This window comes from Neoarius graeffei, chromosome 2 (assembly GCF_027579695.1).
Source record: "Neoarius graeffei isolate fNeoGra1 chromosome 2, fNeoGra1.pri, whole genome shotgun sequence".
Lineage (NCBI taxonomy): Eukaryota > Metazoa > Chordata > Actinopteri > Siluriformes > Ariidae > Neoarius > Neoarius graeffei.
The window spans coordinates 28,017,679-28,043,448 of NC_083570.1; the positions used below are offsets into that span (position 1 = coordinate 28,017,679).

At 40.7% G+C, this 25,770-nt stretch overlaps 2 protein-coding genes across 2 annotated transcripts; both read left to right on the forward strand.

The window, feature by feature from the left end:
* The first annotated feature begins 1,993 nt into the window (after positions 1-1,993).
* LOC132881513 (elongation factor 1-delta-like) lies at positions 1,994-16,480 on the forward strand. Its single transcript, XM_060914046.1, has 8 exons — positions 1,994-2,099; positions 7,740-7,854; positions 7,983-8,054; positions 14,686-14,770; positions 14,995-15,101; positions 15,186-15,386; positions 15,702-15,896; positions 16,355-16,480. The coding sequence occupies exons 2-8, from the start codon at positions 7,741-7,743 to the stop codon at positions 16,391-16,393; spliced, it is 813 nt and encodes a 270-aa protein (XP_060770029.1). The 5' UTR covers positions 1,994-2,099; position 7,740; the 3' UTR covers positions 16,394-16,480.
* LOC132869308 (uncharacterized) lies at positions 4,795-6,887 on the forward strand. The gene is made up of 3 exons (XM_060902654.1): positions 4,795-4,937; positions 5,559-6,323; positions 6,830-6,887. Exons 2-3 carry the CDS (start codon positions 5,572-5,574, stop codon positions 6,885-6,887), a joined length of 810 nt encoding a protein of 269 aa, XP_060758637.1. The 5' UTR covers positions 4,795-4,937; positions 5,559-5,571.
* Positions 16,481-25,770: the final 9,290 nt, after the last annotated feature.

Below are 25,770 nucleotides of genomic sequence, written 5' to 3' on the forward strand. Positions count from 1 at the left end.
AAAATCAGTGACTAATATAGCCACCTTTCTTTACAAGGACACTCAAAAGCCTGCCATCCATGGATTCAGTCAGTGTTTTGATCTGTTTGCGATCAACATTGCGTGCAGCAGCAACCACAGCCTCCCAGACACTGTTCAGAGATGTGTACTGTTTCCCCTCCTTGTAGATCTCACATTTGATGAGGGACCACAGGTTTTCTATGGGGTTCAGATTAGGTGAACAAGGAGGCCACGTCATTAATCTTTCTTCCTTTAGACCCTTTCTGGCCAGCCATGCTGTGGAGTACTTGGATGCGTGTGATGGAACATTGTCCTGCATGAAAATCATGTTTTTCTTGAAGGATGCTGACTTCTTCCTGTACCACTGCTTGAAGGTGTCTTCCAAAAACTGACAATAGGACTGGGAGTTGAGCTTGATGCCATCCTCAACCCGAAAAGGTCCCACAAGCTCATCTTTGATGATACCAGCCTATACCAGTACCCCACCTCCACCTTGCTGGCGTCTGAGTCGGACTGGAGCTCTCTGCCCTTTGCTGATCCAGCCACGAGCCCATCCATCTGGCCCATCAAGACTCACTCTCATTTCATCTGTCCATAAGACCTTAGAAAAATCAGTCTTGTGATACTTCTTGGCCCAGTCTTGACGTTTCATCTTGTGTGTCTTGTTCAGTGGTGGTCGTTTTTCAGCCTTTGTTACCTTGGCCGTGTCCCTGAGTATTGCACACCTTGTGCTTTTTGACACTCCAGTGATGTTGCAGCTCTGAAATATGGCAAAACTGGTGGCGAGTGGCATCTTGGCAGCTTCACGCTTGACTTTCCTCAGTTCACGGGCAGTTAGTTTGCGCCTTTTTTTTTCAACGCGCTTCTTGCGACCCTGTTGACTATTTTGAATGAAGCGCTTGATTGTTCAATGGTCACGCTTCAAAAGCTGGGCAATTTTAAGAGTGCTCCATCCCTTTGCAATATATGTCACTATTTTTGACTTTTCTGAGTCCGTCAAATCCCTCTTCTGACCCATTTTGCCAAAGGAAAGGAAGTTGCCTAATAATTTTGCACACCTGATATAGGGTGTTGATGTCATTAGACCACACCCCTTTTCATTACAGAGATGCACATCACCTGGTATGCTTAATTGGTAGGAGGCTTTCAAGCCTATGCAGCTTGGAGTAGGCCAACATGCATAGAGAGGGTAATGTGGTCAACATACTCATTTGCCTAATAATTCTGCACTCCCTGTATGTTGAGTTTTTGGACATCCTATTCCAGATTTTGCTCCTATAATAAGCTCCACTCTTCTGGGAAGGCTTTCCACTAGATTTAGTAGCATGACTGTGGGGGTTAAAGCTCAAGAGCATTAGTGAGATTGGGGACTGACGTTGGGGCGCAGTCATCATTACAGTTCATCCCAAAGGTGTTCACAGTGGGGTTGAGGTCAGGGCTCTGTGCAGGACACTGTTTTTCCACTCAATGTTCTCTGATGTTCTAATGTGCACAGGGACACTGTCGTGGAGGGAGCCTAATACTACATTCTAGTGTGCTTCCAGCTTTGTGGCAACAGTTTGAGGAACGTGGACAGGTGTCCGTATACTTTTGCCCATGTCGCGCCGCAAATAGATGATATTGGAAAATAAAGAGATCACTGAAGAGGAATCAGTCTGCAATGACTCGTACTTTCACACTAAGGTGAAAGAAACTGTCTGAAATGACAGCTGGCATTTTGCTCCCTTCCCTACATATCACAGCGACGGGTTGTTGAACTCGAACATACCATTTCACTCTCATTACGAGTTCTCGCGAGATTCCAGCAACTCGCTGGACTATACCATTTATGAGGTTGCATATTATTCAAAAGATAGTCTTTACGAGTTGGATTTTTATGAATACTAGGAACGTGTGGATTTAAGCTGATTTATACACGTTTAAGTATCATCAGTCTGGCTGTAAAAAGTCACATTTTCGAGCTGTAACCCTGCAATAGTCATTACCCGTCGGGAAGAATGGACTCGCCCACACGGCCAATCTCTCCTCAGCACCTCAGAGCTGCCTTGTCGGTTTTTCGCTGCAGGTTCTGACCAAATATTTAATTCATTTACCACAAAGTGAGTATGTATATTTTTCTATTACGAGGTATAATTCACTACCAGCATATGTTACGGTATATAGATTTATAAAATTTTTGTGATGATTATTATAAATGTTATTAATCAGTGTCTTTTAAGGAGCCACAGTGTCGAAATGAATCGTCACGATCATATAAAGATAAGCAGGATAAAGCATCTTATGGCACAAACATGATTTTCTCTCTCTTTTAACTATTGGCTCATTTTCGAGTCACATAATAGATTTTGAAGGGTGATGTGCCTAGCTAGTATAGTTAGCCGTGTTAGCTAACAGAATCGAGCATGGAGAGGGAGAGCAGGTCGTAGTCGTGCGCATGCGGACTGGGGTTTGGCTCGTTCACTAAATGCGCATGCGCATTTGGTAAAACGCTGAAAGCCATAGATGTGTCATAAAAAAATGCCTTTGGATTTTCCACTGTTCTTTTTACCTTTTGGGACCTTTGGTACATCGTGATTAAGTTTGGTTCATTTTATGAAGGGATATTTAGGGTATACCCTTATCTAGAAGTGTTTTATAGTCCTTTTTTTAATGAGTGTTCATTTAAGTGCTTGAGGTGAGTCTTCATGTGAAGCCAGGGAAAGTTCATTTCACCCCCACCTAAGATGGTGTATTGGTTCGAATAAGTATTGATTAAATGTAAGCTTTACGCATAGTTACATCACATGGCCAAAAGTATGTGGACACCTGACCACACCAATATGTGCTTGTTGGACCTCCCATTTCAGATTTATTTGGTGTTCGTTGGGCTCATAAGTTCTTCCATGCCAATCCCAGCAAACCCTGTCTTCGTGGAGCTCACTTTGTGCACAGGTGTATTGTCATGCTTGAACAGGTTTGGGCCTCTGAGTTCCAGTGAAGGGAAATTGTAACACTACAGCATACAGAGACAGTCTATACAATTGTGTGTGTCTGACGTGGCAACAGTTTGGGGAAGACGTGCACTGGAGACATGCCATGTGCCAGCCTGCTTCAAGGTCTCCACCATTATCCCTGTCCCCAAAAAGCCAAGAATCACAGGATTACATGACTACAGACCCATTGCCCTGACTTCTTTGGTTATGAAATCCTTAAAGCAATCACTGACCCACTCCTGGACCCCATGCAGTTTGCCTACAGACCCACTAGATCTGCAAACAATGCTGCCAACATGACTCTTCATTTCATCGTCCAGCATCTGGACTCCCCAGGAACCTCTGCTAGGATCCTGTTTGTGGATTTCAGTTCCGACTTCAACCCCATCATCCCAACTCTTCTGCAGGACAAGCACTCCCAGCTGAGTGTTCCTGACTCTACCTGCAGGTGGATTACTGACTTCCTGTCTGCCAGGAAGTAGCACGTGAAGCTGGGGAAATATGTCTCTGACTCCCGAACCATGAGCACCAGATCCCCTCAATGCTGTGTCCTCTCTACTCTTCTCCCTGTGGACCAACAGCTGCACCTCCAGTCATCAGTCTGTCAAGGTCCTGAAGTTTGCAGATGTCACCACCCTCACTGGACTTCTCTCTGATGAGGATGAATCTGCCTACAGGTGGGAGATTGACCATCTGGTGTCCTGGTGCAGGCAAAACAACTTGGAGCTTAATGCTCTAAAGACAGTGGAGATGATTGTAGACTTCAGGAGGCACTCTGCCACACCCTCCCCATCACCCTGTTTTGACTGCCCAGTAACCTCTGTGGAGTATTTTCGCTTCCTGGGCACTACAATCACTCAGGACCTCAAGTGGGAGACGAACACCTGCTCTCTCACCAAGAAAGCACAGCAGAGGATGATGTTCGTGCAGCAGTTGAAGTTTGATCTGTCAAAGACAGCGATGGTGCACTTTTACACCACCCTCATTGAGTCCATCCTCACCTTCTCCATCACCATCTGGTACGCTGCTGCCACTGCTAGGGACAAGGGCAGACTGCAGTGCATCATTTGCTCTGCTGAGAGGATGGCTGCCTGCAACCTTCCATCTCTTCAGGACCTGTATGAGTCCCGGACCCTGAAGAGAGCAGGAAGGATTGTGGCTGACCACTTTCACCCCAGACACAAACTTTTTGAGTCCCTCCCCTCTGGTAGGAGGTTGCAGTCCATTAGAACAAAAACCTCACGCCATAAGGCCAGCTTTTTCCCCACTGCAGTTGGCCTCGTCAATAAGGTCAGAGACTCCCACTGACTCTAACCTCACACTTTCAATCTGTGACATTAATGCACTTTGTCTCTGAACTGCTATTTTGCACATTTCATGGTCGTGTCATGCATCTCCATTCTGTGAACTTTTATTGTACATTCCGGTACATGGTGTACAACTTGGTTGTTCAATTAGCTCATTACACACCTCTCACACATTCATGTCATGACACTTCTCCATCTTCATCATGTGACCCATTTTTGCACATTCTGGGACATACTGTACAGCTCTGAATTCAGCAACTCGTGCACACACCCCTTAAATATGTCCACTTTTCAAATTTATATATTTCAGATTCTGTTTTTTTATTTTCTGTATACAGCTACTTTTGTCTTTTGCTAAATTCTTCTGTTTTAACTGTTCAAGCACCAATCACCAAAGCAAATTCCTTGTATGTGAGAACATACTTGGCAATAATTCTGATTCTGAAGAACCTCACATGTCCACATACTTTTGACTATATAGTGTGCCTCAAGAAAGAAGTGTGGTCCAGGCTGAATTTGCCTGCCAAAGTCCTAATCATATAAAATCAAGCCTGATCCTGGCTTTCTGTTCTATTTCCTGCTGCTGACTGGGTGAAGGACAACCTGAGCACACGTTAGTGCCATTTTGCTTGGTTATTGTGTTTAGTCTTTACTAAAGGTAAGATAGGATCAGGTTTGTATCTGTCCAGCAAAACAATATTGAATGCATGAACAATCTGAATATTACCAACACTAGTACATAAGTGTAAATCTTTTGTCAATTCCCAGTTATAGTTGAGTACTATCAGGAAGTACGGTACACATTTTAACATTTTTGCTAGGTTTTGAACGCAAACTCTGAGCTCTCAATAGTTTTGGGATAAATATTGAAATATTTATTTGGATAAAATGGAATATTTTATGTGAAAGAGATTGCACTGATGTATTTCAGTTTATGGTTTTGTAGGTCATTTGATTTGAAATGAATACATAGAGGCATCGTGGTTCTTGTCTATAAAACCTCTGCAGTACAAATTCACTGCTGGACTAGGAAGCATGGTGTTATTCTGAACAGCCTTTGATATCTTTTATTTCTGCACTTTTAATGCTATTTTAAATCCTCTCTCCTATCAATACACCAGAGATATGCACAGTTTACATCTAGATGTCTTTGCATGCAGTCGTGCATGTGTGCTTCTGATTTTCTTATTCTCTTTTAATAATTCTTCATTGAATTACTAACACTTTACTCCTTGTGACTCTACTTTTCTTCTCTCTTCTTCCTGCTTTTGGTCTGTAGCAGACGCAGCATAATGCCTCAGAGAATTGTGATCGATTCCAATGTGGAGGCCAAAACCACTGACCATTCAGAAGTCGGAGGCTGTATGTCCAGCACAGTTGTACAGGGCTTGTGTTCAGAACGTGCTGCTGTATGGTTTGACTGCAAGGCATACGAGAGAGCAGAAAGCCACTATTATATGAGGCTTCAGGACCGCCAAAATGGAACCACATCTGCTGCAAGCACTTCAAATTCCCAGCGTAACCAAGAAGATTCTTTAACCAAGGCTATCTTTGACCAGTCTCCTAAACGGCCTGATTCAGTGACCACACCTCGTTCCCTTCGATTCTTGTCTGATGGCCCTTTATGTGATGAAGGCTACCTATCACAAACCCCAACTCCTCCCACTCCCGCATCAGCGCCAATTAACGGCCTGCCTTTTGTTCCTGCATATCTCCAGGGGGTGTGGTTTCAGAAGCCTCTCTATGACCGGGCAGAATCAGCTTTCTACCAGAGCCTGTACCTGCCTCATTCCACACCCACTGGAGAGCAAGCATGCCTCGGGCATCCATGCGTCACTATCACTCACAAAGCCAAACCCGAGAAGACAAAGGAGAAGAAACCTGATGGTGATGATAAAGGAGTCAAGAAAGGAAGCGGTGCATCATGTCACTTCCTGCATGCAGACAGTGAGAGGGTGTGGCTCGACCGCAGTCGTTATACAGAAGCGGAAACTCGTTTCTATGAAGCCGTTATGACCAAAACCAGCTGTAGCCTATCACTGAAGTATGACATTGACTATATAGACGCATTCAAATTGCATATCTTTATGCTCCCAAGTGGTGTAACAAAGCATTTGTTTTATCGTTGGGAGATTGTGAGTTTGAATCCTTTTTTTTTTTAAGATTTTTTTTGGGCTTTTTTCACCTTTATTATTGGATAGGACAGTGTAGAGACAGGAAATGAGCGGGAGAGAGAGATGGGGAGGGACTGGGAAATGACCTTGGGCCAGAGCCGAACCCGGGTCCCCGGATCCACAGCATGGCGCCCCATCCACCTGAGCCACGACGCCCCCAGTGAGTTTGAATCCTGACGATGCCACAGCTATCCGTGGACTGAAGCCAAGGGAACAATATTGGTCATGCTCTCTGGGTGGGGTGGATGGCATTTTCTCTCTCCCCTCTCAATCACAGCAACACTAGCCAATTGCAGATGGCTGAGAGTTTGTGTATGCGGAAGAGGGCGGATAGCGCTTTCCTCAGAGTGTGTTATGCTGCCCTGTGACCGTTTAGTTGGCTTCATAGGTCTCAGAGGAAGCACATGTTTGCCTTCACCCTCATTGATTTTTAGCTGTTGAATGATGGGGAAGAGCTAGTTGGGGTGGGAATTGGCAGGTGACCAAATTGATTATAAAAATGGGGAAAGATGTCTCGTGTACGAGTAGATATATAATCATACACACACAACTTGACAATAACAAGTAAATGCGTGAAATCATTTTAGACTTCATCAGTTTCTTTGTGATTCTGTTGGTTATTATACTTTTCTTCATAGTATGAATAATAATTTGATCTTTATTTGTCATTTTTATGCCTCTGCTACTCAGTGGAGACAGTAGCTTCCTTCTTGTTTGTTATACAAAGCTGATACCTTCATGCTTTGGGACTCAAGACACATTTTCATCGCTACCTATGATCTTTACCGTCGGTCCATCCATCCATGTGTCTGTGCGTCCATCCGAGATTCTCATTAGCATGACATCTCAAGAACAAGTGGGTGGTTGTAGGGTTTATGGAACTGATTAACTGATTTTAGATTTTGGAATCGAGCCAAACAGGGTCAGAATCACGGCAAGGTCAAATAAATCTGATAATTTTCCTTCAATAACTCCCTTCCTGTTTAAAGTATATATTTAAATGTAGTAGGTCTGCCATGGACATTAGTAATAAGGACTAGACTTGTTGGTGGCGGAGGCATCCCCGTCAGTTACGTTGGCATTGAGTTAGACTTGTTTTACTTTTATACCATTTGCTCTCCATGTGTTCGGTCTTATTTCTGTTTTCTTAAGCCTCTTTGTCACACCTTTGTTACCTATATTCATTTGCATACATCGAGTATTTACGCAAAAATTGATCTTGTATGGGCTCGTCGTTTGCCTTTTGTGCTGAAGTAATGCCTGTGATTTGATTTCTGTGTCTCCAGAATGAGTGCATTGGAGTGCTTGGCTCAAGAGAGGATATGGTTTGACAAGCCTCGTTATGATGAGGCTGAACGAAAGTTCTACGAGAGGATGAATGGCCCCACACTACCTCCCCAGGTACGCATGTGCATTTTACAGTTGATGCAAAAGCGCATACTGTATTTGTGTATATGCAGTCTGTATAGATGTTTGTGCACAAAATTAACCTACATTAGTGCCTCTGTTCTCTTTATCTAAACATGTAGGATTCGGGTGCTAATAGTATTCTTCAAGACATTGCTAGAGCACGGGAGAACATCCAGAAGTCTCTTGCTGGAGTGAGTAGCTCATGAACTGTTTGTACTGTATGGTTTAATTAAAATTTTGAAACGTTCATACCAAAGAAGGTGAATCTGTATTGGTGACTGTGCATAGAGCTAGTCAGACAATTTCAAACAAAATATAAAAATTAATAAATAAATTAAAATCTAGACATGCACAAGAATTTAAAAAAAATTGTTTTTAGTAATCTATGTTTGATACAAAAATATTTTTTTGGTCGGATTTTGTATTTTTTAATATTTATGTAGAACATTAGGAAAGATATACTGGAGGCCCTTTGCATTAATAACAATCTAGAATGCAGCAGAAATCAGGATGAAGTTTTAGGTTAAAATAATGCTCTCAAGTAATTTGGAGATTACTTTTTTTTTTTTAATTTAATATACAGTGGATATAAACTGTCCACACCCCGTTAAAATGATAGGTTTTTCTGATGTAAAAAAATGAGATCATGATAAATAACTTAAACTTTTCCCACCTTTAATGTGACTTATAACCTGTACAATTCAATTGAAAAATAAACAATAAGCTGGTTGCATAAGTGTGCACACCCTTAAACTAATACTTTGTTGAAGCACCTTTTGATTTAATTACAGCATTCAGTCTTTTTGGGTTCACACCTGCCATCAGTTAAAATGACTGATTAACCCAAATAAAGTTCAGACATTTACTTAGTTGCATCCTCCAGCAAAAGCCAAGGTTCACAGAGAGCTTACAAAGCATCACACATGGATTAAAGTTTTCCGTCGCTACGACGGATTTCCGTCAACTGGGAGCGCTAAAGGTCAATAATGAGAGTGATGCAGAGCCGAGGGAAAAAAAAGGGGGGGGGTAGGCCCATAAGTCTGACACCGATGTGATTTAGAACTTCACCAAGCTGCTGTGATTGCCTGTTGTTGAACCCTTTCTTGTGATATGTTTGAGTATATGTAAAGGAATAAGTTGTTGTGCTAGATAGGCATAAATAAATACAGCCTACGCTACTGTCTAGTCCCGGGGAGGCTCGGCGTAGGCCACTGATGAAACTATTTGGCTGTCCTACTACTAGGCAACTAGGTTACTTGTCTACTACTAATACTAGGCCTTTTGTAGTAGTAGTAATAATGATATTTGCCTATTGAAAGGTGATCAGGTGAAAAAGTTGAAGCTGCAGCAAGACCTATGCTATTAAGCGTTTTGTAGGTTAAACAGGCTTCGGCAGACAACGTTCTTGAAAGTCTGTGTTTTTCTTTGGTTTGATTAGCCTACGATTTAATCTTTAAACATTATGGTTTCAGCAGTTCGCTTAAACATTGGAGGCTGCAGAGTCGGGCTGCAAGATTTCCCTACACTTGTTTAAGATGCCAAACTTCATAGTAAGGAGAAAATAATTCCACAGTATTTAGTACCTCGTCAGTCTCAAAAATTAATAGTGAAGGAGCAACGCGAATTAAGTCCCAAAAAACATCTCGTAGGCCTATATTTTACATTTTCAAAAAAGTCCGGAATTGGAAGTCGGTCAGTGGAGTGTAATGAAGTGTCTCATTCATTAAGCACAAAAGGTCAGAAAACAGTGGAGAAAACAGCTATTGCTTAAATAGGCTACTAATGGTTTACATTAGTAATTTAATATATGTGACAAATAAATTCATTGATTAAATAGATAAAGAAGCGAATACTCCGAAGCTCAAAATTCAGGAAAGTGGCTCCGGTGTCGCAAGTGCACAAGAACAGTTAGTTGAAAGTTAACCTGATGAATTTGCGCGTGCGATTTCATGAAGAACCGGGACAATTGGCATTCGGTGAAAGATTCACACCTCTGACTCATTATATTCACGTGTGCCCTCTCGCCCACTGTTGCTTCGTTTTCCCGATTTACACGCGTGTCTGAAGATGGAGTTTTCAGAAATCTCCACTCTGCCCAGAGTTTGCGAAAGTAGCTGTTTTCAGTGACTGAAACCTCCGTATAGGTGTGAATGAGAGGTGCAATCGAATAAATAAATATGCGTCTTTTTTATCCGGCTACATGTAGGCTATCACTGCGCAAAGCCTCTAATGTTGAAATGGTAGTAATATTTGTTAAAATAATAGTAGGCCAATTTCCACATTAATTGGTAAAATGGCACAAGGGATGTGATGGGGGGATGGCCGTTTTATAAGGGGGATGATTTGAGATTTTTATTTCAGAAGGGGGATGCCTCCCCCCCCCCCCCCCCCAACTCGAGTACTGCGTATAAGGCCACCGGATATAGGCCCTTCGATTTCCATCACTAGAGCGCGTCAAATTACTTTCGGTTTTGCCAGCATGGACGCGCTTCTTTTAAATGCAGGCACAGATGTGTCAGACATCGACAAGCATCGGCAAGCCATTTAGTTCATGGTGCAAAAAGATGAAAATGGCAGGTGTGTGCTTTTATGTAGTTTGCCATAAAAAAAAGTCTATGGAAGCAATGGCAAAAAACTAGATGCCTTTGGCTTCACTGCGAAGAAGCAGAAAAAGTGAACTTTCACTTTACTTTTCTTGTTTCCTGGTTTTATGTCAACAGATTTTCTTATTTTTCTTTCTGTTCCACTCTTTTGAAAGCATGGTTCAAGTTCGATTGCACTTGCACTTTTCTCTTAACCACTGTTGTGCATTACTAAAGTAGACTATTGTTGAAATAAATTTGCACTTTGCGCTGAAAACTTGATGTTTCATCATTTATAGCCAGTAATGACAATGGTAAAGTCTTGTCTTAGCTTTAGTCATTGTTAAAATTATGTAAATGTACTATAAGTAGGGGCCGAGGGGATAATGGACAACACGGCATTTAAAATTTGACGCATCGCTGACGTGGTAGGGGCCAACGACATGGAGCTTTTTTTTTTTTTTTTTTCAGTCAGATGATTTTTTTTTTTGCTTTAATCCATGATCACAGGGATCTCATTGTTGAAAGGTATCAGTCAGGAGAAGGGTACAAAAACATTTCCATGGCATTAGATATACCATGGAGCACAGTGAAGACCGTCATCAAGAAGTGGAGAAAATACGGGACAACAGTGACATTAGTGAGAGCTGGACGTCCCTCCAAAATTGGTGACAAGACGAAAACTGGTCAGGGAGGCTGCCAAGAGGCCTACAGCAACACTGAAGGTGCTGCAGGAATTTCTGGCAAGTACTGGTTGTGTACTACATGTGACAGCAATCTCCCGTATTCTCAATATGTCTGGACTATGAGGTAGGGTCAAAGAAAAACATCCAGGCCCTGCTAAATTTTGCAAAAAAAAAAAATCAACTCTCCCAAAAGCATGTCAAGTTTATTTGTATAGCGCTTTTAACAATAAACATTGTCGCAAAGCAGCTTTACAGAATTTAAACGACTTAAAACATGAGCTAATTTTGTCCCTAATCTATCCCCAATGAGCACGCCTGTGGCGACGGTGGCAAGGAAAAACTCCCTCAGACGACATGAGGAAGAAACCTTGAGAGGAACCAGACTCAAAAGGGAAGCCATCCTCATTTGGGCAACAATTTGGGCAGCATGTGGGAAAATGTGTTGTGTTATGGTCTGATGAAACCAAGGTTGAACTTTTTGGCCACAATTCCAAAAGGTATGTTTGGCGCAAAAACACTGCGCATCACCAAAAGAACACCATACCCACGGTGAAGCATGGTGGTGGCAGCATCATGTTTTGGGGTTGTTTTTCTTCAGCTGGAACAGGGGCTTTCATCAAGGTGGAGGGAATTATGAACAGTTCTAAATACCAGTCAATTTTGGCCCAAAACCTTGAAGTGTCTGCTAGAACGCTGAAGATGAAGGAGTTTAATCTTTCAGCATGACAATGACCCCAAAAACGTTTTGGAACGGCCCAGCCAGAGCCCAGACCTAAATCCAATTGAAAATCTGTGGGGTGACCTGAAGAGGCTGTGCACAAGAGATGCCCTCGCAATCTGACAGGTTTGGATGCTTTTGCAAGGAAGAGTGGGCAAATATTGCCAAGTCTAGATGTGGCAGGCTGATAGACTCCGACCCAAAAAGACTGAATGCTGCCATTAAATCAAAAGGTGCTTCAACAAAGTATTAGTTTAAGGGTGTGCACACTTATGCAACCAGTTTCTTGTACATTTTTTATGTTTTTCCCCCCTAACAGATTTGTTTGTTTTTCAATTGAATTGTACAGGTTATGGGTCACGTTAAAGGTAGGAATAGTTTTGAAATTATTTATCGTGGTCTCATTTTTTTACATCAGAAAAATTTATTTTAATGGTGTGTGTACACTATATCCACTGTATATATAAATATATAAGCTACACAGTACTGTGCAAATGTCTTGGGCACATGTAAAGAAATGCTGGAGGCCAAAAATGGCTTAAAAAATAATGACAAATGTTTTAACATAAAAAAATACTATAAACAGTAAGTAGTTAGCCATAATAAAAGAAACAAAGTCAGTATTTGGTGTGTGATGACCCTTTGTTTAAAAAGAAAATAGTAGTCTCCGGTACAATGAGTGCAGTTTTATAAGGAAATGAGCTGTCGGTTTTACTGAGCATCTTGCAGAACCAGCCACAGTTCTTTGATATTTTGGCGGTCACACTCACCTCTTAATTTTTCAGTAAAACCCAGTAGCCTTCATTATGTTTTCTTTTTTAATCTGAAAAGTGCTCTCTTATGCTGCTCAGATGCAAAGTTGTTCCCCCACCACCACCACCCCGTAAGATTTAATTTTGTGCTGGAAAACGATCGTTTGGACTCTAAAATGTTTTTGTACTGACTCCATAATGTAGAATTCATAGAATAGAAATCTATAACACAGTTTGTATGAAAAGGGGTGCCAATACTTTTGCACAATAGTTTGTGTAGGTATGTTTAAAAAAAAAAAACAAAAAAAAACCTGCCCATAAGTGTAAACACTATGCATGAAAAGGTTCATTAGTTGGAGACCCAGAGTTCACCTTAAATCGCAGGCATCCTTTTGAACTAGTATTCATCTGAGTGGCTGAATGATTCGTCTAATGATCATCATTTACAGTAAAAACGTGTCAGAATATGGTGTGTGGGGCCCAGAAAACCTTTATCTCCTTCTTTCTTTTAAGTCTTAATTGCTCATAAATGCTCCTGTCTGCTCCAATATTGGGCTAATTCATCCAGGTGTCTTTATTTTTACCACTCACTAAAGGAGAATGTGTGACCTTCCAATATATCAGACTCCTCCACCTGCAAGTGTGGGATGATTTGTTTGTGTAAGATTAGATCACCTTTATTAAAAAAAAAAAAAGCCATGCTGTGAACGATTTTTGAAGTGTTCCTGGCTTAACCACAGTCATTTGGAAATTCTTACAGAATGGTTTCTCACACTTAGACATACGGTGTAAAGAACCTGCTGATTTTTTTTTTTTTAAATCTGGTTGGTAGTGAGAGAATGGGGGGTGGTTTAAGGTTAAGTGATTTAAGATGTGAGTGTGTGTGTGTGTGTGTGTGTGTGTGTTTTGTCGCTTGCTGTCGCTATCTTTCTCAGCCCTCATCTCTATACATGTTCTCTCCCTCAGTTGAAGACGACTTTGCAGCCAGCTACAGGCTCTGCCCATAAATCCCCAACCCCTTCCCACAGCCTCACTGTAAGCGTGTGTGTAACGGTGACCTGTCGTAACACACTTGCTCCAAATTAGTCAACCTAAATTCCTTGTTTTTGCGTGCTGTGTTGTGGACTTTTTTTGAAAGGAAAAAAAAAGCCTTTGTTCCTGCCCTTTGCATGCGTTTGTTTGTGATGTCCAGTGCTCAATTGAGTAGCCACTCAAGACAAATAAACCATTTTAGAAAAGACTATTGTTACAATAAAGTTGTTAAAAATGATTCTGTCTTGACGTCAATGTGTCTTGAAGTCAATGTTCTCAAAACAGATGTATTTGGTACATGTGTGCCGTGTATGTGTGTATAGTTTGTAATGGGTTTTGTATATTGACATGCCTCGAGTGATCGGATCGCGACTGATGAATACGAGCGTAATCTGGGTCCTGTGTGTCTTAGTGTTTTAAGTTCTGCTTCCTCCAACACGTGCATAGGAACTGCATGTTTCCTAACAGCTGTTCATGCTGCATCACAGATCAGAGTAAGACACTCTGAGGAAAGTGCTGTCCTCCCTCTTCCGCATACATTACAATATACTCACAGCTGTCTATGATTGGCTTGTGACAGGTGACGCAGTGTATACCATCCATCCCACCCGGTTAGCACAGCCAGTTTTTGCGCCCTTGATTGCCTTGATGTCCTTTTTTTAGGACACGGATAGCCATGGCGTCATCAGACTTGGAGCTCTCAATCCCCTGATGACTGTTGTTCTGAGTTTTTCATGCTGAATCGCACATATAGATATTTAAGATCTTTCCATTTTGTATGATTGAATAAAGCAAATTATGTGGTTAGGTGAGCACAAGCTTCGCAAAATTTTGGCACCCAATCACAAGTGGTCGGTGTGTATGAGACTCATGAGAAGGTCAGATCTAAATGGTTGTAGGCTCAGGTGACCACTTTTGACCTGATCACTTGAGGCATATGTTAATATCGGAGATAAATGGGGCTGTATCTGCATGTGCGTCACATTTGATGCAGGATTCCACTTTTCTTTATTTGCCACTAAATAACCACTAGCCTTGTGTGTGTTTTGTAGACAACAGGAGGCAGTAGTGCTGAACACGGGGAACTTCTCACACGCATGAAGAAACTGGAACTTGAGAACCACAGTCTACAAAAAAGTATGTGAAAGATTTTGAAAGGGGTTTGTTTGTTTTTTTAATTTATGGGGTCTATTAATTAGCATTGAAATACTGCACATGCTTTCTGTACTCTAACACACTTGTCACTTTTAATGTCCCAAGTCTAAAATGTGGAGTTCAGGATCCCTGTACAATTGGAAAACATGCTTATTTGTTTTTAGCAAATCCTCAGTGATTCTTTGAGTCATTATCCTTTCTTTCAGTGGTGGAAGAGTTGCGTTCTGCTCTCTCTAACCTGGAGAGTCGAGTGTCAGTCCTGGAAAAAAGACCAGCAACCCCAGCAGTAGTGGTTAATGGGATTGCTTCTACTGTGAGTAAACGTAAATACACTCTTGAACATTAAGTACCATGGGAATGAATTGTTTTTCATGCGTCCGTGCTGCTTTTTCCACAGAAGACTGCTCCTCCTCCGCAGAAAACGTCTCCTGCATCAGAAGAAGACGAGGATGACGATATAGACCTGTTTGGCAGCGATGATGAGGTGGATGAAGAGGCAGAGCGTCTCAAAGAGCAACGGCTCCAGGAATACGCTGCCAAAAAGGCCAAAAAACCGGCACTCATCGCCAAATCTTCCATCCTGTTGGATGTCAAACCTGTACGTTAGTTATCAAGTGATAAGTCTGTTTTTGGAGTTTTGTTTGGTCTAGGTGTTTATTTATACATGTCCTAATGGTACATACTGGAACAGGGATGGGCAGATCTATTTTTAGTACTGAAAATATGAGCACTTAACTGGGCTAGTTCAACTAATAAAGAGCCTAACGACGAATCCCTGTGTGGTTAAACAGGAACAACGCTAAAGGTCGCATTAGTGCTCCAGCACAGAAGGTGTACATTTCACCAAAATGATGTGTACATCGCTTCATTCAATTTCATTCCATGTTTCTGTTTGTGTGTACATTGTGTGCAGTGGGATGATGAAACAGACATGGCAAAGATGGAGGAGTGTGTGAGATCGATCCAGGTCGATGGGTTGCTCTGGGGTGCCTCTAAACTGGTTCCGGTTGGTTACGGTATTAAGAAGCTGCAAATCAACTGTGTGGTTGAGGATGACAAGGTGGGAACAGACCTACTGGAGGAGGAGATCACCAAGTTTGAAGACTATGTAAGTATATGCGATGGATGTATATCACTCAAGGCCAGTTCACAGACCTGTAGTGTTTTTTAACCGAACAGATACAGTCACACGTGTCGGTGGATGCCAGTAACCCCTAAATTGCCACATGCACAGCCCAACGGATTTGCATCTGTTAACTCCCACAAAACTACATGAAGGGCAAAGTTGATGTAGATGAAACAAACTGGAAAAAAAAAAAATCAGCAGAATAGCTAGTTTTCAGATATAACTGCAAATTGAATCACTCACCCTCTCCTCTGAACACCTCTACCCTCTCTTCCCCCTTGTAATATATATTTGAAGTTCTCATGCAAGTTAAAAAAAAAAACCCTGTATATATTCAGGGGCTTAGTAATCAGTTTCTCTCACACACACACACACACACACACACACACACACAAACACACACACACACACATTCTAATGTGTATTTCTGTCTTTTGCAGGTCCAAAGTGTGGATGTAGCAGCTTTCAATAAGATTTAAAGCACTAACATACTTTTCACTCATTCCTGTCTGCACAATACATGCTGTTGATGAAAAAACATTTGACAATAAAGAGCCCTGACTTTACTCTGGACTTTTTCTCTTGTGCTTTTGATTGTAAAACAGGGATGAGAGTTTACCGCTTTTCGGCGGATTTCCGCTTTTTCTGAGTGAAAAACGAGCTTTTTATATTATGCCAAATCCGTTGAGAATTTTTTTGTTTATTAATTTCGGGGGGTTGGGGTATGTTCCTTCATGTTGTTCAAACTTAATTAACTCCAACGATGTTTACACATTATTTGTAAGTCGCCATCTTTAGTCTCGTTTAATCACGTTGAATGTGGTGTAAAGTTCATGTTATCTACATTGTTATTGATCAAAACATCGATGTCGAGACCATAATAGCCAATCAAAACAGTTTTTACAAAGACACCCACATCCGCTTTCTTTTATCAAAATTTACACATGTTCGTGAGCTGCATATCAAAAATACTTTCCTCTAATCGGCGTTTTTTTTCTCAAGATGCCAAATACTATTGACAAGTGAGATGAAGTGAAGGTACGTGAAATTGATGCTGGTATAAAAACAAGTTTACCAAAGCAAGAGAGGAGTGTGAGAGAGAGCAGAAGAGAGCCAGGTTAGAGCATGTAAAAACACAGGAGGCGCTGGCTAATGAAAGAAAAAGGAAAAAAAAGAGAGGACTGGTAAGCTTTTGGCTTTGGCCAAGAAGCTGAAGTCTAAATGATCAAATGAAAATTTATTTCAAAAATAACTGGGAACTGTAAATAACTTTTAACTGTAAAAAGTGTAAATAGACATTTTCCTTTTGAAGAAAACATACAAGTGATGTGGACAACAAGATAAAGACAGTCCCCATAAAATATGCATTTGTTTGATTCAATACATTGAATATATGATAATTTTGAATTATAGCTGACAGTGTTGATTACTATATAACTTTTTAAAGTTTAAATAGACATTGTGAAGAAATCATATACAAGTAATGTGGACATTAGGAAAAGGTCAGTTTCCATAACACATGAATGTTTTTATTTAATTCAATATATTGAATATATTAAAATTTGAATTATTAATGGTACTGTAAATAACTATGAATTTTAATGGACATTTTTTAGAAAAACAAGTGATGTTGACGACGAGTAATAACTAGTCCCCATAAAATGTAGATATTATTTTGAATTAATGCAATACACATTGATTTTGATACATATTGTTCTATATAATAGTGTTTTTATTTCAATAAGTATTAAAATAGGCATCAAGTAAAGTTACAGCTCAGATTGCAGGAAATAGGGTTTGTAAGGTCTCATTTTGAAAAAAAATTCCAGGGGGTGTCCCCCCGGACCCCCCTTATTACAGATTTTCTGCTTTTTTCATCAGCACCCACTCTCATCCCTGGTAAAATTATACATATTTTTTAAAATTATATTCCAGGGATCACAAATGGATAAAGACAATGTATAAGAAAAAAAACCCAACAAAATTTACGAATGTGTCTTCAGTTTTAATTTTTGAGATTAATTGTGAGATCTGAATATACAGGGTGTTTCAAAAAATGTGAGATTATTTGAGATGTAAATATCCCAGAAACTACATAGTCTAGGCAAATGAAACTGTTGGCTTAATGTTGAGCAATAGAAGATTTATTCCTCAAAATTTGAATGAGAAATTCAATGTGGATTCCATGAACGATTTCACAAATTTTCAATATGTGTACCACCTGAGACACAGACAGCCTTCCTCTGTGAACTACTTGTGCCATGTCCAAATCTGCATTGCAGTTGGTGCATTTTTAGAGAATTCTCTCATGAATGCACACCGCACAGTCTTGTTCTACTGTTTGAGCGTAGTCTAACACGCAAAACGCCTTTTCTTTTCCAGTGAATGGCATTTCTATACCTAAAAAGGTTAAAACAAAAAACATAAAATTTTGACCTGTTTCCACACATGCTGTTAAAATTTGAGGTCAACTGAACAAGAATTGGCAAAGTTATTAGATTATGAAATTATGTAAAATTTTTTGAAACACCCTGTATATTAAAAGATACGGAGTGTCCACACTGTTGACACACTGTTAGGATCCATGAGGACATTGACAATAATATTGCAGTTCAAGGATGATATTTGTACTTGGAGAAGAATCCAGGGTATAGTTACAGTCCATTACTATGATAATTGTAGTGTAGTGCACAACTTTTTCCATAAATAAAGAGGAGATTTTGGATAAAGTCCTTCATCAGCTGGTGCCACCTCCTATAGCTTCAGAAACTTGCCTGTTTCTTTGGACACATGACATACTATCCTGAACTTTAATTGTATCTACAAACATTTGTAATTTGAATACTACCAATAAATTGAATAATGCTGAGTCAATGCAATATGTACACCATGACCATTTCATATTAAGAACTGTAAAGTTAGCTTAAACAACTTTCAGGATGTTCTGTGAGTGTATGTAAACCTTCCTGTATACTTAGCTTTCCCTGAGTATGTTTGGCAAGACATCAAATTGTTCATGCTACATCTTCCGACGCAGACCTAAGATCTACACTTTCCCCATGCCCCTGAGATACATGGGGAAACTAAAACAGATCAACTGTATTCAGAAGCGACTGATGTTCTTTTTCTCTCAGGTACTGTCTTTTCCCATTGTTGCTGTAACTATAATAAACTTGAGTGTGTTCTCCAGTTGTTTGATAATGTTTCTGTTACTTGTAACTTCTATTCAATTGCCAATAACTACTGGGATAGATGCTCAAATGTACCTAATTTATTTATTTTCTCACTAGTGGTAATGAATAGTTAGAATTCCTTGCCTTGTATAATGCAAGTGACCTGTGATACAGCAATATCTTTAAGCAGCTGGAAATGAAACTGCATGTACCTCAGCCACTGAATTCCTATATCAGGCAAGAATGGCACAATATTTCACTTTCAAAACTACAGCAATTGGTTTCCTTAGTTCCCAAACATTTACAGAGTTTTGTTAAAAGTGGAGGTCATGTAATGCAGTGGTGAACATGCCCCCTTCCTACCTTTTTTGTAACCTGTTGCTGGCTCTAAATTCAAAATAAATACATGTATAGCGCTCTGGAAAAAAAAAATTAAGAGACCTCTCCAATCAACGTCTCTATGTATGGAAGCCCAGAATTCCAGTGTCTATGCTGAAATTCCAATACAAGCACACCTCATTTTACTTAATGAGCTACTGTTTAGGTGATCACCTGAACCAAATCTTATTTAACGAGGAAAAGTATGAAAACCACTGCTGTGGTCATCACTATCCTCTTGCAGTGGGAGCAGTTTGGATGGCAAAAACAGTGCTAGTAGTAACTTAAATTTACAACCCCGATTCCAAAAAAGTTGGGACAAAGTACAAATTGTAAATAAAAACGGAATGCAATAATTTACAAATCTCAAAAACTGATATTGTATTCACAATAGAACAGACAACATATCAAATGTCGAAAGTGAGACATTTTGAAATTTCATGCCAAATATTGGCTCATTTGAAATTTTATGACAGCAACACATCTCAAAAAAGTTGGGACAGGAGCAATAAGAGGCTGGAAAAGTTAAAGGTACAAAAAAGGAACAGCTGGAGGACCAAATTGCAACTCATTAGGTCAATTGGTAATAGGTCATTAACATGATTGGGTATAAAAAGAGCATCTTGGAGTGGCAGCGGCTCTCAGAAGTAAAGCTGGGAAGAGGATCACCAATCCACCTAATTCTGCGCTGACAAATAGTGGAGCAATATCAGAAAGGAGTTTGACAGTGTAAAATTGCAAAGAGTTTGAACATATCATCATCTACAGTGCATAATATCATCAACAGATTCAGAGAATCTGGAAGAATCTCTGTGCGTAAGGGTCAAGGCCGGAAAACCATACTGGGTGCCCGTGATCTTTGGGCCCTTAGACGGCACTGCATCACATACAGGCATGCTTCTGTATTGGAAATCACAAAATGGGCTCAGCAATATTTCCAGAGGACATTATCTGTGAACACAATTCACCGTGCCATCCACCGTTGCCAGCTAAAACTCTATAGTTCAAAGAAGAAGCCGTATCTAAACATGATCCAGAAGCGCAGACATCTTCTTTGGGCCAAGGCTCATTTAAAATGGACTGTGGCAAAGTGGAAAACTGTTCTGTGGTCAGACGAATCAAAATTTGAAGTTCTTTATGGAAATCAGGGACGCCGTGTCATTCGGACTAAAGAGGAGAAGGACGACCCAAGTTGTTATCAGCGCTCAGTTCAGAAGCCTGCATCTCTGATGGTATGGGGTTGCATTAGTGCGTGTGGCATGGGCAGCTTACACATCTGGAAAGACACCATCAATGCTGAAATGTATATCCAGGTTCTAGAGCAACATATGCTCCCATCCAGATGACGTCTCTTTCAGGGAAGACCTTGCATTTTCCAACATGACAATGCCAAACCAAATACTGCATCAATTACAGCATCATGGCTGTGTAGAAGAAGGGTCCGGGTACTGAACTGGCCAGCCTGCAGTCCAGATCTTTCACTCATAGAAAACATTTGGCGCATCATAAAACGGAAGACATGACAAAAAAGACCTAAGACAGTTGAGCAACTTGAATCCTACATTAGACAAGAATGGGTTAACATTCCTATCCCTAAACTTGAGCAACTTGTCTCCTCAGTCCCCAGACGTTTACAGACTGTTGTAAAGAGAAAAGGGGATGTCTCACAGTGGTAAACATGGCCTTGTCCCAACTTTTTTGAGATGTGTTGCTGTCATGAAATTTAAAATCACCTAATTTTTCTCTTTAAATGATACATTTTCTCAGTTTAAACATTTGATATGTCATCTATGTTCTATTCTGAATAAAATATGGAATTTTGAAATTTCCACATCATTGCATTCCGTTTTTATTTACAATTTGTACTTTGTCCCAACTTTTTTGGAATCGGGGTTGTAATTGGAATACAAAAATATATATTCATCATGCTAAAAAGAGTTAAAAAGAGAACTTCTGAGTGAAAAAAGAAGGGTTCAATTCTGGCTTTACTGGCAGAGGGATACAGTGGGCGTCAGGTTGCTTTCATGCTCAAAATTTTAAAAATGGCAGTTCATAAGAACAATGTCAAGCACTGGGGATAACAAAGTTACAGACTGGCAGAGGGTGAAAATGATTCTCCACTGACCAGGATGACCATCAACTCCTTCGAATGTCACTCAACAACCACAGGATGACATCAAGTGACCTACAAAAAGAATGGCAAATGGCAGCTGGGGTTAAGTGCATGGCAAGGATGGTTGAAACAGGCTCCTCCGAGTGGGGTTGAAGTCATGCAAAGTTAGAAAAAAGCCCTTCATCAATGAGAAGCAAAGAAGAGCCAGGCTGAGGTATGCTAAAGACCATAAGGATTGGACCATAAAGGACTGGAATAAGGTCATCTTCTCTGATGTACAAGGTTATCATGTAGAAAGTTTTCCTGAAAGAACACTTGCTTCCTTGAAAATTCGGTCCAATTTTCAGCTTTTCCCATCACCTGGTCGTCTTATATTTAGATGGAGGCCTGGAGAAGCCTACAAGCCACAGTGTCTCGAACCCATTGTGAAATTTGGTGGAGGATCAGTCATGATCTGAGGGTGCTTCAGCAAGGCTGGAATGGAGCAGCTTTTTGTTTGAGAAGGACACATGAATTAAGCCATGTTAATAGTAATAAGAGTATGTTTATTACCTCCAAAAGGAGAGAACCTAAAATTATCCTGGAAGAACACTTAGTTCCTTCTGCTCTGACAATGTTCCCTAACTCTGAGGATTGGGTTTTTCCAGCAGGGATATATATATATGGTTAATGGTTAGAGAAGCAGCTTTGGGACCAAAAGGTCACTGGTTTGATTCCCTGGACCAGCAGGAATGGCTGAAGTGCCCTTGAGCAAGGAACCTGACTCTCAGGCTGCTCAGTATGTTGCTCTTATCCAGAGCATCTGCTAAATGCCATTAATATAATTTGCAAAACACCACATTCTGTTTTTATTTATCTGTTAGCCCGTTTCTCCATGGACTTGATGGCTTGTCTATATGATATAATTCCATTCAACTTTATTTGTATAATGCATTGAGGAATAAACAATAATCCAAAGCAGCTTTACAGAAATACTATATGAATGTAAATTTATGTTCCTAAAAAGTAAGCCAGAGAAAGAAAGTTGGAAAGAAAAATTCCCAGAAATGAAATGAGAGGAACCTTCTGCATTTCATTGAAGAGTGTAATTAATAAATCATTACAGTATTCGGGGATGACAACATCCCAATGAGGAGTTTAAGTACATGTGAATGTAAAAGTTTTACTACAATATACATTTAATTTCTAGCAATGACATTTAATGTTTCTATTAAAAATTTAATTAAAATTAAATTTGTCCTTTTTTCAGTGATTACTGTGCTGGTTTGCCTTTACTCTTCTATCATCATGTACTCACCAACCAATTAATGTGATTATCCAACCCGCCAATCAGCAGCAGCGCAATGCATAAAATCATGCAGATACAGGTTGAAAGCCTCAATTAATTGTTCATCTGAATGAGGGGAAAGATATAATATTTTGGCTCAAATTTATCTGTTTCATGTGAAACTCACAGGTGTGTTGTGATTGGCCAGGATTGAGTTGAACATGATCCTGGCTTATTTACTCCTTCTGAGAGTCCCATTGTTCCCATTTTTCACTCCTTGAATTTTTTTTTTTTAATTTCCAATAGCTAAAACAAAAAAAGGAATATCTTAACCAACAACTTTGAAAAATGTCAAATTTGCATTTTTTTTTTATCATTCCCTTCTCCAACCTGCCAACTTAGAGACTTTGTTGTTAGATTTGGTGAGTTTTTAGATCCCAAATTTTTATTGACTTTAATTCAAAAATTAAGTGACAAATCAAGTGACTTTCTGAGCACACATTATTGACCATCTTGAACTCATTCCAGCTCACATAACAGCTGCTGATATATGAGTCGAGACTGTGAGTTCACTTGATTCACCATCAGTGTGTAATGCTTGACTGTATTGTGTCTGTGACCAAACATTGGCCACCATTATTCCCAATGGCCAATCCCTGTTTACCACTGTTTCCCAACAACCAATCACTGACCACCATTGTTTGTCCAATCTTTGCACATCTTACTTTGTCTCTTCATGGAAATAAAAGTCATAAAATCAAGTTATAAAAGTGAGTATCTGTTTCCTTCACGACTACTCACTATCACTGCTTTTCTTTTGTCTGCTTTCATGATAGAAAGTATATAGATTAGTTTGGAGGTGGTGCCATGACCAAAGTTATGGAGCCCCCAAAGGTCATAATGAGGATTTTTTAAAGATACTTTTATGTTCCCTTGCAATACTTTTGTGTTAAGTTGCAATAAGGATTAGGGTTAAGGATAGGATTAACACAAAAGTATTGTGAGGGAAGGGTGTATGGGGTGACAGGGAGGGAGAGTACCTCTGCAATGGGGGCTTGCCATGCCCTTTCAAGGGTAGCTCATCCTGTTTTGGATCCCACCTGGCACCCAGCTCTCGCCTGTGGCTCCATGAAGTTGTAGCACGCACAGCAGCCAGACCCCAGGCAACTGTTTTGGCTGGCGGGCTAAACCAGGTGAGGCTAGCCAGTTGGGTCGCAAGCCTACCAGTGAGCCAGAAGGTAGGACGTGTCTATCTCTGCATGTGAAGACTGGACCCGGCAGATTGAGCGGAGGAGCCCAACAAAGGCCCAACAGTCATGAAGGTGGTGACAGCATAGTGTTGTGGAGCACTTAGGGCATGGCAAGACACTACAGGTGTCATGGTCATCTACTGCAGCTGCAAGTCTCTGGTCATGACGGCTCTTTGGTACCACCGGAACCTGACTTCCTTAGCCGAGAGAGTGGGACTGCCCCTGTGTATCAACTTTCCCACTATAATCACTTCCCGCACTATGTGCAATCTTTAATCTTCAAAGCCCTGTGGCAATGGGGAAGGGGTGAAGCAACAGGTGGAGGTGACCACTGGGAGTTGTAGTCTCAACCCTTCTCTTATCTCTGACCCTAAGACAACAGGGGAGTTTGGTGTTCTCCCAGGAGACTGAGCAGTCTATTTAGGGTAGCACTGCTCACCCTCACAGGAAGGAAGGGACTAGAAAAGGTGTCTCAAGCATTGCTCATCCCTACCCCAACTGATTAGCTAGCCGCGGCTGGCAGTTCTACCCAAGGTCAATAGTAGTATTTTATAATCAATACGAAATTTGATTGGGAGCCAATGCAGTGTGGATAAGACAGACGTGATATGGTCGGCTAGAGATAAATGAGATAAAGCGGCTAGAGATAATGAGATGAGAAGATAAGATAGCCTTTTATTATCCCACAAGGGGAAATTTGTGCTGCTCTGGTACGCTATTTCATTTTTAAAAAGCATACAGAGCACCATTTTATGAGATCTCTGTTTAAAGAATTCACATCTTTGTGATGATTGAGTTTGGGCTGTTTGGGATAAAGTATCATTTTCAGCCTGCCCAAAGCCACCATAATTGAGGATGAACGTATACAGTGGGACTCATCTCATCTCATTATCTCTAGCCGCTTTATCCTTCTACAGGGTCGCAGGCGAGCTGGAGCCTATCCCAGCTGACTACGGGCGAAAGGCGGGGTACACCCTGGACAAGTCGTCAGGTCATCACAGGGCTGACACATAGACACAGACAACCATTCACACCTATGGTCAATTTAGAGTCACCAGTTAACCTAACCTGCATGTCTTTGGACTGTGGGGGAAACCGGAGCACCCGGAGGAAACCCACGCGGACACGGGGAGAACATGCAAACTCCGCACAGAAAGGCCCTCGCCGGCCCCGGGGCTCGAACCCAGGACCTTCTTGCTGTGAGGTGACAGTGCTAACCACTACACCACCGTGCCGCACAGTGGGACTCATCAATGCAAATAACTATATTTACGTAATCGATTATGCCGACGTGTCATTGCAGCCCTACAATGATTATGATGAGTAAAATTAGTTGACAACGTCGTCTAGTGACTTTTTGAGTATGCTTTAAGCCTTAAAAAAGGCTTATTTATTCTCTTATACTGTAATTTAAAAATGAGCATACTTTAGCTACTTTTGGTAGCACTTTCTTTGGAAGTATAAGCCTAATACTCATACCTAACACCGCTGTCCCCTACATATGCGTCCACACCTCTATCACACTCCTTAGCACATATTATTAGTTCTATTTTATTTTAACTCAATTTATCCTTACGTGTTTCTTTTATCAGAGAACTTTTTGATCTCTGAAGCCAATGGGAAGTAGAGCAGAGCCTCTGTGGGAAGGACACCATGCAGTACAGGATGTGGATTC

Coding starts and splice junctions, on each gene's coding strand:
- LOC132869308 (XM_060902654.1), top strand. CDS start 5,572: ATGCCTCAGAGAATTGTGATCGATTCCAATGTGGAGGCCAAAACCACT. Junction 6,324..6,829: donor AGCTGTAGCCTATCACTGAA/GTATGACATTGA, acceptor GTGACCGTTTAG/TTGGCTTCATAGGTCTCAGA.
- LOC132881513 (XM_060914046.1), top strand. CDS start 7,741: ATGAGTGCATTGGAGTGCTTGGCTCAAGAGAGGATATGGTTTGACAAG. Junction 7,855..7,982: donor GCCCCACACTACCTCCCCAG/GTACGCATGTGC, acceptor CTAAACATGTAG/GATTCGGGTGCTAATAGTAT. Junction 15,387..15,701: donor TCCTGTTGGATGTCAAACCT/GTACGTTAGTTA, acceptor CATTGTGTGCAG/TGGGATGATGAAACAGACAT.